Here is a 15,011-nt window from a genome sequence, read left to right as displayed (position 1 = left end):
ATTTATCTTTCATTCAACTCTGTTAAATGTCCCTAATGTATCTGCATCTACCACCAACTCCAGCAGTGTTCCATTCACTTGCCACTGTGAAAAAACCTTCCTCCAACACCTCCCTTATACTTACCTTCAAAATGACAGAGGGGTAATAGATACTTTATCGATCGCCAAGGAAATTAGTGTTACAATAGCATTACAAGTACACAGGCATACATATATTAGAAGAGAAGAAAGAGTAAAAAACAAGTTACCTTAAACAGTCTAACAGGAGACTCAGTCTACTTTCCTCACCGCCTATACTTTCCTCCAAAATTACATCTCCCCCTATATTCCAAATGGCATCCCCCATCTATACTTTCATCCATTATGACATCTTCCCTTACGCTTTCCTCCAATAAACTGAAAAGTATGTCCTCTTATATTAGCCGTTGACCATAGACTATAAGACACTGGAGCAGAATTGGCCATTCACCACCTCGAGTCTGCTCTGCCACTTGATCATGGCTGATCCATCTCCCTCTCAACCCCATGATCATGTCTTCGCCACATAACTGTTGAAACCCTGACTAATCAAGAACCTATCAAACTACAACTTAAATTCACCCAATGACCTGGCCTCCACAGCCGCAATGAATTCCACAGGTTCACCACTCTCTGGCCAGTACTGGACCTCAAGAGAGAATTTGTAGAATGTCTGAGGGATGCCTTTTGAAGAACAGCTTGTTGAGCCCACTAGGGGATCAGCTGTGCTGGGTTGGGTGTTGTGCAATGATCCGGAGGTGATAAGAGAGCTTAAGGTTAAGGAACTCTTAGGGATAAGCGATCACAATATGATCGAGTTCACTTGAAATTTGAGAAGGAGAAACTGAATTCCAATCTGTCAATATTTCAGTGGAATAAAGGAAATTACAATGGCACGAGAGAGGAACTGGCCAAGGTTGACTGGATAGAGACACTAGCAGGGAGGACAGCAGAGCAGCAATGGCTAGAGTTTCTGCAAAAAACGAAGGAAGGGCAAGACAAATATATTCCAAATAAGAAGAAATTTTTGAATGGAAAAAGGGCACTACCATGGCTGCCAAGTGAAGTCAGAGCCAAAGTAAAAGCAAAAGAGAGGGCATACAAGGAAGCCAAAGCTAGTGGGAAGGTGGAGGATTGGGAAGTTTATAAAAACTTGCAAAAGGAAACTAAGAAGGTTATTAGGAAGGAAAAGATGTATTATGAAAGGAAGCTGGCGACTAATATCAAAGAAAATACTAAAAGCTTTTCTAAGTATATAAAGGGTAAAAGTGAGTGGAGGGTAGATATAGGACCAATAGAAAATGATGCTGGAGATATTGTAATGAGAGATGCAGAGATGGTAGAGGAACTGAATGCATATTTTGCATCATTCTTCACAGTGGAAGGTATCTGCATTATACTGGACATTCAAGAGTGTCAGGGAAATGAAGTATCTGCAGTGAAAATTACAACTGAGAAGGTGCTTAGGAAGCTTAATGGTCTGAGGGTGGATAAATCTCCTGGATCTGATGGAATGCACCCTCGGGTTCTGAAGGAAGTAGCTGGAGAGAATGCGGAGGCATTAACAATGATATTGATAGATTCTGGCATTGTACCGGATGACTGAAAATTGCAAATGTTACTCCTCTATTTTAAGAAGGGTGGGAGGCAGCAGAAAGGAAACTATAGACCTGTTAGCCTGACATTAATGGTGGGAAGCTGTTGGAATCGATTGTTAGGTATGAGATTAGAGTACCTAGAGGCATGTGACAAGATAGGCCAAGGCCAGCATGGTTTCCTAAAAGGAAAATCTTGCCTGACTGACCTACTGCAATTTTTTGAGGAAATTACAAGCAGGATGGACAAAGGAGATGCGGTAGATGTGATGTACTTGGATTTTCAGAAGGCCTTTGACAAGGTGCTGCACATGAGGCTGCTTTGCAAGATAAGAGCCTATGGAATTACAGGGAAGTTACTGGCATGAGTGGAGCATTGGCTGATTGGCAGAAAACAGAGAGTGGGAATAAGGGGATCCTATTCTGGCTGGCTGCTGGATTAATGGATTTGAGGCTAAATCTGCTGATGATACAAAGATAGGTGGTGGAGCTGTTAGTGTTGAGGAAACAGAGAGCCTACAGAGAGACTTAGACTTAGATAGTTTAGGGGAATGGGCAAAGAAGTGGCAAATGAAAACAAATGTTGGAAAGTGTATGGTCATGTACCTTGTGGAAGAAATAAATGGGCAGACTATTATTTAGATGGGGAGAGAATTCAAAATGCAGAGATGCAAAGGGACTTGGGAGTCCTTGTGCAGGATATCCTGAAGGTTAACCTCCAGGTTGAGTTGGTGGTGAAGACAGCGAATGCAATGTTGGCATTCATTTCTAGAGGTATAGAATATAAGAACAGGGGTAGCTTGACGTTGAGGTGACATTGAGGCTCTATAAGGCACTTGTAAGACCATATTTGGAGTTATCTGTGCAGTTTTGGGCTCCTAATTTTAGAAAGGATATACTGTCTTTGGAGAGGGTTCAGAGAAGATTCACGAGAATAATTCCAGGAATGAAAGGGTTACTGTATGAGGAATGTCTGGCAGCTCTTGGGCTGTATTCCCTGGAGTTCAGGAGAATGAGGGGGGGATCTCATGGAAACATTCTGAATGTTAAAAGGCCTGAACAGATTAGATATGGCAAAGTTATTTCCCATGGTAGGGGAGTCTAGGACAAGAGGTCATGACTTCAGGATTGAAGGATGTCCATTTAGAAATGGGATGTGAGAAATTACTTCAGTCAGATGGTGGTAGATCTGTGGAATTTGTTGCCACGAGCGGCTGTGGAGGCCAAGTCATTGGGTTCATTTAAGGCAGAGATAGTTAGGTTCTTGATTATCCAGGGCATCAATGGGGAGAAGGCATGGGAGTGGGGATGATAGGAAGAATTGGATCAGCCCATGATTGAATGACGGAGCAGACTCGATGGGCTGAATGGCCTACATCTGCTCCTATATCTTATGGAAAACTGTTCACAATGCTCTAAGTAAGGCCTCAAAATGCTTTATAAAGTCTCAACATTACATCCTTGTAAAGATACTGCCCAGAAGGCGGCAATGACAAACCAATTCTTTAGAAAAATTTGCCAAGATCTATCATGGCCGTGGAAAGATCACGATCAACTATGTCATATGACATGCACATAACACTGAATTGCAAAGGAATATCTTACTAATCAACTATCACTTTAAATATACCTCAAAACTTTCCTAGATATGTACCAGTCCAAATGCCTTTTAAATATTATTGTACCTGCATCAACCCTTGCTCTGGCAGATAGTTCCATAAACCCATGTCTTGTGTGTGGAAAATCTTTCCCCTCAGTTCCTCTAAATCTTTCCCCTTTCATGGTCTTAGACTCCACTTTTCTCCAGCTCCTGAGAGTCTAAAATCTTCACTGCACCTTGAGCATGTTCAGTAACTTAGCTACAACAACACTGGGAGGGAGCATTTCTAATATTCATTATCCCTTCGGAGAGATTACAACTTCTCATTGTAAACTGGTGACCTCCCATTCCGAAACTATGCCTCTACCTCTGGATTCCACAAGAAGGGGAGACATTCTCTTCACATCGACCCTGTCAATCTGCTTCAGGATTTAAAAAGCTTCGTGAAGATCACTTTACAAAGTTTGAGGGAAAACATTCAACCAAACTTCTTTTGGGGGAGTTGGCACTGGGAATTTCATATGCCAAGCTGGTCAGAGACATTGATATAACGAGGGAGACATTTAAAAAAAAATAGATCAACCACTCAAATGTGTTATTATCTCACCTTCACTAAAAAACTCCCATCTTCCTCTTGAGTCACCATGACAACAGAGTCATGCAATTTCTCTTCGAAGTGAACATGATTGGCTGTACCTTCATGGCTCTCGTGTCTAAAACGAACTCCCCCGGTTTTGGGCTTTGTACCTGAAGAGGCAAAGTAGTAAGATTGTTAAACTAGAAGCGGTTGGGAGGAGAGAAATTCCAAAAATCACCACAGTCCTTATCGAGGAGCCATTGAGCCCCAAAGCTACAGGCAACCTTTTGTCGAACTCCTTTCTTTACAACCATACCATTGATCCAGGTTCTACTGTTCTGTTATAGGAATCCTCTAGCAATTTGCTTCCAACCAAGTGCAATTGACTGTAATAACCAGAATAATTCAAATGATAGGTCATCATCTTCTCTTATGGGAACCAGGCATCAGGTTCTAAACGGAACACTTCTGAAATAGGACTGAAAATTAGGTGAGTTTTAAATTAAATATCAAATATTAAAGACATGGCATACAGCATGTACTGAAGGGCTCAGTGGATTCAAAAGGTCCAATGGAGGTTCATGAAAATGAGCCCAAGAATGAAAACATCACTGTATAGGGAACATTTGATGGCCCGCACTCACTAGAATTTATAAAAATGATGGGTGTGGGAGGAATCTTATTGAAACCTATTACATATTGAAAGGTCTAGATAGAACGGTTCCTATACTGAGAGAGTCTAGGACTAGCAAGCACAGCTTCATAATAAAATGGATGCCACTTTAGAACAGAGATGAGGAGGAATTCACCACCCTGATGATGGATGCAAAAGTGCATCATGTAGATGTGCTCACAGTGACAGACTTTACCCGCAAACTCCTAAAGAAAGTAGAGGCACTGCCATGCTTTCTTCATAATTGAACTTACGCGCTGGGTCTAGGACAGGTCCTCTGAAATGAAAACACTTCAGAATTTAAAGTTGCTCACCATCTCCACCTCTGATTCTTCAATGAGGACCGACTCATATACCTCTGGTTTCCTTCTCCTGAAGTTTACAATCAGCTCCTTGGTCTTGCTGACATTGAGTAAAAGGTTGTTTATGACACCACTCAGCCAGATTTTCAATCTCCCTCCAATATGCTGATCCATCTCCACCTTTGATTTGGCCAGTGATAGTGATGTCATCAGCCAACTTGAATATGGCATTAAATGAAGTTTTTCACTCTATCTTGGCATATAATAAACTAATTCCAATATCAATACTGTATTCACATACGGCACTCTTTCATTTGTATGGCACCAGAGCATTCTCCAAATGTGTCACATCCAGTGATTTGCTCTTTGAAGTGGTGACTTTTGTTCTGCAACAATTTAAACTAAATTCTCACGCTACAAATACCACAGTCAAGAGATTCTGCTGATGTTGGAAATCTAGAGCAACACACACAAAATGCTGGGGAAACTCAGCAGGTCAGGCTGCATCCATGGAGAGGAATAAACAGCCCAGCCAAAACCCTTCATAAGGGCTGGAAAGGACAGAGGAAGAAGCCAGAATAAGGTGGTGGGGAGGTTGGGGGATGAAGTGAGAAGTTGGGAGATGATGAATGGATAAACTGAAGGGATGAAGAGCAGGGAATCTGATAGGAGAGGAGACTGAACGACAGGAGAAAGGAAAGGAGGAAGGCATCAGACAGAGGTGATGGGCAGTTGAGAAGAGAATGGGTAAGAGGGCAGCCTGAAAGGGGACTGGAAAAAGAGAAGACGGAGAGAGGAAAAATTATCACATCAGAGAAACTGATATTCATGCTGTCAGGTTGGAGTCTACTCAGACGGAATATGAGGTGTTGCTCCTATAGCTGGAGTATGGACTCCTCGTGGAAGTAGGGGAGGCCACGGACCGAAGTTGAACTGGGGGAGGGGGGCACTGGGAAATCTCGCCCGTTACGGTGGATGGTGCTCGGACAGATACTGCCTGACCTGCTGAACTCCTCCAGCGTTTTGTGCGTCACTGTCAAAGATGCTTATCGACTGCCTGACCTGAAATTGACCTCATTCTCATGTGACAGAAGCACTTGGCTCAATTCAGCTCTGACAGTGATCCCATCAGTCCCACTCTCCCGCTTCTATCCCTGGAGACTCCTCTTTCTCACACACATCCCCCTCCCCCTCACGTACCCCCCAACTCCCTATTCAGTCCATTGAACCTACTCTGCCTCTAATTAAGAGCACGAGTTTCCTCTGAGTGTCCTGGGTTTCTCCCACCTTCAAAAGACTTGCTATCTACGGCTAGTAAATTAGGATCGTGTTATGTTAGCACTGAAAACACTTGCGGGCCGTTCCCCCAGCCCAATCCGCTGACTGTGGTGATCACTGACTCAAATGCTACTGGTTCACCGTATGCTGCAATGTATATAATCTAAGGTGTGCTGGCATCGGTGAGAGTCCAGAAGAGGCTTATCCCAAGAATGAAAGGGTTAACATATGAGGAGCATTTGGTGGCTCTAGTCCTGCCGAATATTGAGGGTGGTGAATCTGTGGAATTAGTTGTCATGGACAGCAGTGGGAGTCAAGTCATTGGGTATACTTAAAGAAGTGCTTGAAAGGTTCTTGATTAGAAAGGGTGACAGGAAAAGGCAGGAGAATGGGATGAAAAAGATAACAGATCAGCCAAGATTGAATGTTGGAGCAGACTCAATGGGCCAAATGGTCTAATTCTGCTTATATGTCTTATAGTCAAACAACAGAAGTAACTTACAATGGCCAATGGACCTACCAGTGTACATTTTTGGGTCATGGGAGGGTTAACAGAGCACCCGGGGAAACCACTAAATTCATCACTGTGGCATGGCGACCCTGAAGGTGTGCACAATATACTAGCACCTTCCTTAAACTATCCCCAAGAGGACCACAACCTTGTCATAGGGTTCGGAAGCTCACGTGCCTCAGTGACCCAGAAGAGCTACGTTGACTGGAATCAGGCCCTTGTGTTTTAGCTCCTGGTAGGGTCACCTACACCAAACAGGTCAAAGGGTACAGCCCAGACCAAGAGTGGTTCACCGGTTCTCCAGGTTCAGGGGTTAGTCTAAAAACAATTGTGATGGAAATAGCAATGAAGTATCCTTCTATACAGAGAGAGATGGAAGCCCTTCATTGCTGCCTGAAATAATGGGCAGTAAGCAAGTTTCTTGGATTAGCTGGGAATACCTCAAACTGAAGTTACTCCTCACCCAGTCTAAGTTTGGACAAGAGGTTTATTTTCCCCGAAGAACTAGCTACATGCTTGTCACAACCTGCCAGCTTCACTGACACTTTGACTGTCATCGTTAAACTGGAAACTGGCATTTCACTTCTCAAACCACAGTCTGCCACAAGCACCACACCCAGTGGGTTGCAAAAATATCAAACCATCATTTACATAAACAAGCTTGATAAGAAAGTGCAAGCCATGGTTAGGAAGTCTGCAGATGAAAGTAAAAAAGCTGGTAGAAGAGAGAGTAAAAAACTTACGAAAAATTACATGGAGATTTTGATCAGCTGTGTAAGTGGGCTAAGAAATGGCAAACACAGTTCAACCCAGTCAACAGCACGATGTTCCACTTTGGGATATTAAACCGGGGAAGGTTTTCTGTGAATATAGAGCCTATAGAGTGCTGTAGAACAGAAGGACCCAAGATTACAAGCAGAGTTACCGAAAATTGCATCACTGGTTTCTCCACCAGACCTGATGAAGGGTCTCGGCCCAAAAAATTGTCTGCTCATTTCCCTCCATAGATGCTGCTGGAAATGCTGAGTTCTTCCAACGGGGGAGGGGGGGGGGGTGTCTGTCTGTCTGTCTGTCTTTATAAAGCCGTCTATAAAACCATGAGCGACAGATAGGGAGAATGTACGCAGACTGAAAGGAAAACAAAAATCTGGATGCCATAGGTTTAGGGTGAAAGAACTAAAAGGTACCCAAGGGACAGCCACCAGCATCCAGGAAATTTTCATGGATCGGTGCCTCAAAAAGGCAACATCCATCATCACGGACCCCATCACTCAGGCCATGCCCTCTTCTCATTGCTACAATCAAGGAAAAGGAACAGAAGCCTGAAGACACACGCATCATTCAAGAACAGCTTCATCCGCTCCCCCATTAGGTTTCCAAATGGACAATGGACCCATGAACACTACCACACATGCACTTTATTGATCCCGAAGGAATCTGGGTTTTGTTACAGATGCACCAACCAAGAATAGTGAAGAAATATAACAACATAAAACCACAAATAATTAAATAATAACAAGTTAATCATGCCAAGTGGAAATAAGTCCAGGACCAGCCTATTGGCTCGGGGTTTCTGACACTCAGAGGGAGGAGTTGTAAAGTTTGATGGCCACAGGCAGGAATGACTTCCTATGACGCTCAGTGTTACATCTCGGTGGAATGAGTCTGTGGCTGAATGTACTCCTGTGCCTATCCAGTACATTATGGAGTGGATGGGAGACATTGTCCAAGATGGCATGCAACTTGGACAGCATTCTCTTTTCAGACACCACCGTCAGAGAGTCCAGTTCCACCCCCACAACATCACTGGCCTTATGAATGAGTTTGTTGATTCTGTTGGTGTCTGCTACCCTCAGCCTGCTGCCCCAGCACACAACAGCAAACATGATAGCACTGGCCACCACAGCCTCGTAGAACATCCTCAGCATCGTCCAGCAGATGTTAAAGGACCTCAGTCTCCTCAGGAAATAGAGACGGCTCTGACCCTTCTTGCAGACAGCCTCAGTTTTCTTTGATCAGTCCAGTTTATTGTCCATTCGTATCCCCAGGTATTTGTAATCCTCCACCATGTCCACACTGACCCCTTGGATGGAAACAGGGGTCACCGGTGCCTATATATATTTGTTGTGATGAATAGTTTTTTTTATTATGTATTACAATGTACTGCTGCTGCAAAGTTAACAAATTTCATGACATATGCTAGCGATAGTAAACCTGATTCTGAGTCAAGGGTGCTGAATATACAGAATGAGCTGCCAGAGGAAGTGGCTGAGGCAGTTGCATAACAACGTTTAAAAGACACTTGGACAGGTACGTCGGTAGAAAAGGTTTAAAAGGATATTGTGCAAATTGGATTAGTTTAGATGCGTACAAACACATTGAGCCAAAGGGCCTGTTTCTATTCTGTATTGCTCGGGGACCCTAATGAATTGGAATGCCAGCATTTGAATCCTGGGATCATTACTATAGATACAGAGACCTTTCTGCCTATTATGTTTGTGCTAGCTCCCAGAAGAGCAAACGTGTCAATTCTATGTCCCTGCACTTCCCACATCATCTTGCAAATTATTCTTCCTCAAGTGCCAATCTAATTCTCTTTTGAAAGCACTAAAAGAAAATATTTCCACATAAGAACAGATAGCGAATTTTAGATCATAACCACTTTGGCTCTTTTTTAAAAAAAGAAACACATCTCTCCTGCATCAATTTCACAAAATGTTTAATTCATGTCCCCCGGAACGAACACACACACACACACACACACACACATTTATTGTCATTGTTAAGGACAACGAGACTGCAATGCAAAACACCATTCTGGCAATTCAATAACTTAAAACACAATGGCTATATTTAAAATAACATCTAAGTTACTTAGAATGACTTTTAAGTCACAACTGAATTAAAAACAAACAACTCTAAAATTAAAAGAAAAAGTGTTATTCCTGCCCATGTTATAAAATACAATCATTAAAATATAAAATAGCTTCAAGAATTATGCCCAATTATTGCATTTGGAGATTGTCCATAGAGCCTATGGATTATGGTGGGGGGGTGGGTGGGCGGGGGCGGTGTTCAGTTGCACAACAGCCCTGGGGAAAAGCTGCCTTATTGAACGAGATGCTAATGGGATGCAATTCCCATCAGACCATAGGACATAGGAGGAGAATCTGCAAGAAGCACAAAGCACGTTGTCGAGCTAGGGATCCAGGGGGAATTCTGGCATAATGATCCCAACTTCTGACAAGTTCCCGTCATCATCCAGAGCAGCTAAATAGTCCAGGTCCTCCAGTGCCCGCATTAGTGCCTCTGGGGCTGAAGGAGGGAAGACAGAAATTATCCAGTGGCATCTTTCACACAGCCGCACAAGACCATACAACACAGCAGCAGAATTAGGCCATTTGGCCCATCGAGTCTGCCCTGTCATTCTATCATGACTGACTTATTATCTCTCTCAACCCCATTCTCCTGCCTTCTCCCCATAAGCTTTACGCCCTTATTGATCAAGAAACTATCAATCTCCGCTTTAAATACACCCAGTGACTTGGCCTCCACAGCCATCTGTGGCAATGAATTCCACAGATTCACCACCTCTGGCTAAAGAAATTCCTCATCTCCATTCTAAGTCAACATCCTATTTTTCCCCTCTGAGCAAATGCCCTCACAATCTCTATTAAATGCTCTTCGAGCCACAGAAGACAGCCCCAGCTACCCCAGGGGGACACAAGAGATGTAATCTGACACAACACGCAATCTGCTGGAGGAACTCAGTGGGTCAAGCAGTGTTAGTGGGAGGAAAGGAATTGCTGATATTTCAAGATTAAAATCTATTTATCAGATGTGCATCAAAATATACATTAAAATGCACCCTTTGCATTAACAAATAACACACCCAAGAATGCGCTGGGGGAAAACTGCTAGAGTTGCCACGCATTTCAGCATAACACAACAAGTGACAAAACCAGAGCAGTACAACACGGCCTGCTTTTCCCTCCCTACCCCCCTCCCACGCACAGAACAGTTCATCCTCGGCCTCCAGCGGACTCGGACTCACAGATATTGGGCCTCTGACTTGCCCAGTGGACTCACAGTCTCAGAGCTCTGGCCATCCGGTGTTGAGCCCTGGACTTCTGATCAACGTTTGGGCTTTGACTCTTGGTATTCACCTCAGGACTCGATCACAGAAAAAAAAAATAGGCCTCGAACTCCAGTGTCGTGCGTCTAAAGAGTCACACCAGCCCTCATTCTTCCTGCCCAATGCAGGACCGGATGCAAGGTTTTGTCCTGAAACAGACAATTCCTTTCTTCTGATCACAGCAGCATCAAACTCCTTGGAGTGCACATCTCGCACGTGGTCACAGACACATTCTACACAATCAGGAAAGCTCACCAACGCCTCTACTTTCTGGACTTCGCACATCCATACTCACATCGTTCTACAGATGCATTGGAGAGGGCATCCTAACTTGCTGCATCACTGCATGGCACAGAAACTGCACTGAGGCCGACTGGAAGTCTCTGCAAAGGGTACTCAAAACCGCCTGACGCATCACTGGCGCCAGCCTATCCACCACGAAGAGCATGTTTTCAGCAAAGTGCTGAAAAAGGGCCTGCAACATCAAGAAAGATCCGACACACCCTGCTCAAGGAAAGTGTGCCCCAATCCCATCCGGGAGGAGGCTACATCCACACCAGGACCACCAGACTCAAAAATGTTTACTTTCCCCAAGCAGTAAGGCTGATCAATACCTCCACCCACTAACCCACCCCACCGCCACCACTTTATCATTTTCTGGCAGAGCCACCTTATGTGCAGGCACCCCTGTGCCTCACGTCATTTTCTAAACATACAATTGTATAGGTGCTATCTCACATATCAAGAGGTGGATGTGGAGTTAATTTCAACATTTAAGAGAAATACAAACAGGTACGAGAATCGGAGGGATATGAAGGCCTATCGTTGATATAGACAAGGCAGATTAAAGGGTCAGCATAGACTAGATGGGCCAAAGGGTCTGTTTCTGTGCTGAAGTGTTCTATGACACTATTGATATTTATTGTGCTTTTTTAAATTATTGCAGCTTTAACCTTATGGTGTTTTATTTTGTTGCCACGTTGGATCCGGAGTAACAATTACTTTATTCTCCTTTACACTTGTGTACTGGAAATGGCATTAAACAAGTTTCTTAATTTCTCCAGCAGATCGTGTGTTGCTTGAGCTTCCCCATCTAGCCTTAACGCTGAAATCCCCATGCAAGGATACATTCCTACTGCAGAGTGGGAATTTGGTGGGGAGGGGGGAGAGAGAGAAGGATTCCACTTGTGCAGCACCCTTTATGATTTGAAGGCATTTTAATGGAGTTACAGTTATAATGCAATATATGAAGAGCAAAGGTCTTAGACAATAGCGATGAATCATACAGAAACAAAGAGCAGTGCAGCAAGAAACAGGCACTTTGCCCCATCATCCTAACATGCCTGTGCCAAACACAGCAGATTAAATAATCCATCTGCCTGCACATGGTCTGGGTAAATTTAATATCAAAGTACACATATCTCACCATATACAACCCTCAGATGCATTTTCTTACAGGCATGCTCAGTAGAATAGTAACCATAAATGAAAGACTGTACCAACTTGAATGTTAAACCAATGTGCAGAAGACAGCAATGACAACAAACTGTGCAAATGCAAAAAGAGAGGAGGAGAGAGCACAAAATGGATGATCTCACCTGGCCCCTCAACAACTCTTTAAATCAAGAAAGCACAGCAGCATCTCCACTTCCTGAGGAGACTGAGGCACCTTCTCCCCACCCCACCCCATCTCCACCATTCTAACCTTTTACAGGAGCACCATCGAGGGTGGCCTCACCTGCCTCATCACTGTCTAGTACCAGAAACACAAGGCATCCGACCACAAAGTCCCGTCAAAGGAAGCAAGAACTGCTGAGAGAATTATCAGGGTCTCTCTTCCACCCATCCAAGATGATTAACCATAGCACTGTGTACTCAGGACACTTGCCATTGATAATGACCTCTCCTGTCAGTCCCGCAATCTCTCTGACCCCCTACCATCAGGCAGGGGATACCATAGCATTAGGAAGGAGAAATAGCTTCTTCAGTCAGGCCATGAAATAAGCTGCAGAAAGTTGTAAACTCAGCCCCGTGATGGGCACCAGGACATACATCTTCAAGGAGTGATGCCTTAAAATCATCACCCAGGACAGGCTCCCCTCTCATTGCTACCATCAGAGAGGAGGTACAGAAGCCTGAAGGCACACACTCAACGATTCAGGGAACAGCTTCTTCCACTTTGCAAATAGTATTCTGAATGGACATTGAACCCATGAACACTACCTCGCTGCTTTTGTTTTATCTTTTCTGTACTACTTACTTAATTTAATTTCTTAATATACTTAGTTTACAGTTTTTGTTATATATTGCAATATACTGCTGCTGAGTAACAAGTTTCACAACATATGCCAGTGATATTAATTCTGAACTCCATCACCACCCAGGCCTCACCATTCCTGACACTGCAGAAGTGTTGCACTGTTTACCATTTGGCTTGTGTTATAAACGCACCTTACATTATATGTCAGTCTTCTGGAATATATTTCATTTTCCAATTTATTGTGGAAATATTACTTAATGTATTCTGTGTGAATTATGGATTGTGTTGTGCATGTTGCTCTGGAGGAACATTGTTTCATTTTGTGATATGCACGTATGTGGTTGAAATTGCAATAAATGATCTGGAAGTTGTCTACATGCCTCCATTCCCTGACTGTTCATGAGTCTGTCTAAATGCCTCTTAAATATCACCATCATATTTGCTTCCACCACTTCCCCAGGCAGCTCACTCCATGCATTTGCCAAACGTGTTAAAATTTGGCCTTGCAAATCTCTTTTTACCTCTCTCTAACCCATGCTCCAGTAGTTAAGATTTCAACACTGGAAAATGACTGACCATCTACCCTAATGACGCAGCACAGGATTACGACCTTGTTGTGGTTTGGAGGCTTGTGTGCCTCAATGATCTGGAGAGCTGGGTTGGCTGGAGTCAGGGCTTTATGCTTTGGCTCTTGGTAGGGTCACCCACGTCAAACAGGTCAAAGGGTAGAGGCCAGACCAAGAGTGGTCCACCGGTCCTCCAGGTTCAGGGGTTCAGCTCAGGGCTGACAACCCTGGGTGGTCAAACAGAACTGTCACGGAAACAGCAATGACAACTCCTTCTACATCTCAGTGCGATGGTATTCCTGAGACTCTACCTGGGACCTTCATGACTGACGGTGGTGAAAACCAAGAGGAAGCCACTGACACGATGAAGGAAGCCCTGAACACCACCAGAGATGGAGGACCTTCATTGCTGCCCTGAACACCAGCTCTGTAATGGACAGTAGCACAGACGGCAAGGTAGCGCACCGATTAGTGTAATGCTTTACAGCACCAGCTATTAGGGTTCAATTCCTCCCGCTGTCTGAAAGAGTTCGTATGCTGTGGCATTGGTCAGCATGCACATGATGAGCCAATTGGCCTAATTTCTATGCCATATGGCTTTATAAGAGCCGAGGGACAACACACATTCCCTTCTTTAAAAAAAAAATAAGAAAGTCACATGTGGTCATTTGTAATCAGAGGAAAACAGGCCCATAGCTTGACTTCTCATTTCAAAGATGGGACTTCCTGCAATTGTGAAGTTCCTTGATGCGAGACTGGGGTATTCCAAATGCAATCTGACCAATTACATCCTTGCTTTTATCTTCTGGTCCTCCTCTCGTCTGTGTACAATATTTGTGAATCACATTGTTTCAGTTGAAATGTTTTGGAGTGGAATTATTAGAGTAACACAGCATGGACTGGGTGGAGGGGTGGAGATGCACCTCTACCAAAGGAGGTGTAAGGCGCTCCTTTCCTCCACTACCCTGCAGGTCACCATTGGGGAAGGTGTAGCACCTGCTTAGCCCCCAAGATCAGGGTCACGTGAAGCCATGGCAACAGGTGATGAATGGTCATATGAGCAGCTGGTGCATATCATATGTCCTGTTATGCAGCCACTGATGCCAGGCAATTGCTAAAGAATGTTGATAACAGCTGGGGTCACCCATCCTGTAAAGATGGAGTCCTGAAGAAGGGTCTTTGCTCAAAATATCAACTGTTTATTCACTTTCGTAGATGTCGCCTGACGTGCTGAGCTACTCCAGCATTCTGTGTGCGTTACTTTGTAAAGACACCACCCGGAAGGCGGCAATGGCAAATCACTTCTGTAGAAAAATTTGCTGGTCATGGGACCATGATCTCCTTCGTCATACTACATGGCACACAATGATGATGACAGCACAGAAGCATGTCCTTCTGCCCAACCCATCATGCTGACCAGGTGCTCTCCGCAGATGGTCCCATTTTTCTGTGATTGGCTCATATTCCCCAACCTCTTTTATCCCTGCACTAGTCCA

At 44.0% G+C, this 15,011-nt stretch overlaps 1 protein-coding gene across 1 annotated transcript in view; it reads right to left on the bottom strand.

The window, feature by feature from the left end:
* Window positions 1-15,011, bottom strand: part of adissp (adipose secreted signaling protein) — a 96,199-nt gene that overhangs the window by 56,957 nt on the left and 24,231 nt on the right. Inside the window, exon 2 of the mRNA XM_059965742.1 lies at window positions 3,821-3,960. Within this exon, the coding sequence (XP_059821725.1) occupies window positions 3,821-3,960 (140 nt within the window). The remainder of the gene's footprint in view (window positions 1-3,820; window positions 3,961-15,011) is intronic.

The sequence above is a fragment of the Hypanus sabinus genome, chromosome 3 (genome assembly GCF_030144855.1).
Source record: "Hypanus sabinus isolate sHypSab1 chromosome 3, sHypSab1.hap1, whole genome shotgun sequence".
In the NCBI taxonomy this organism is placed as follows: domain Eukaryota; kingdom Metazoa; phylum Chordata; class Chondrichthyes; order Myliobatiformes; family Dasyatidae; genus Hypanus; species Hypanus sabinus.
Note: the sequence above shows the minus strand (reverse complement) of the source record. Positions and strands in the feature narration are given on the sequence as shown.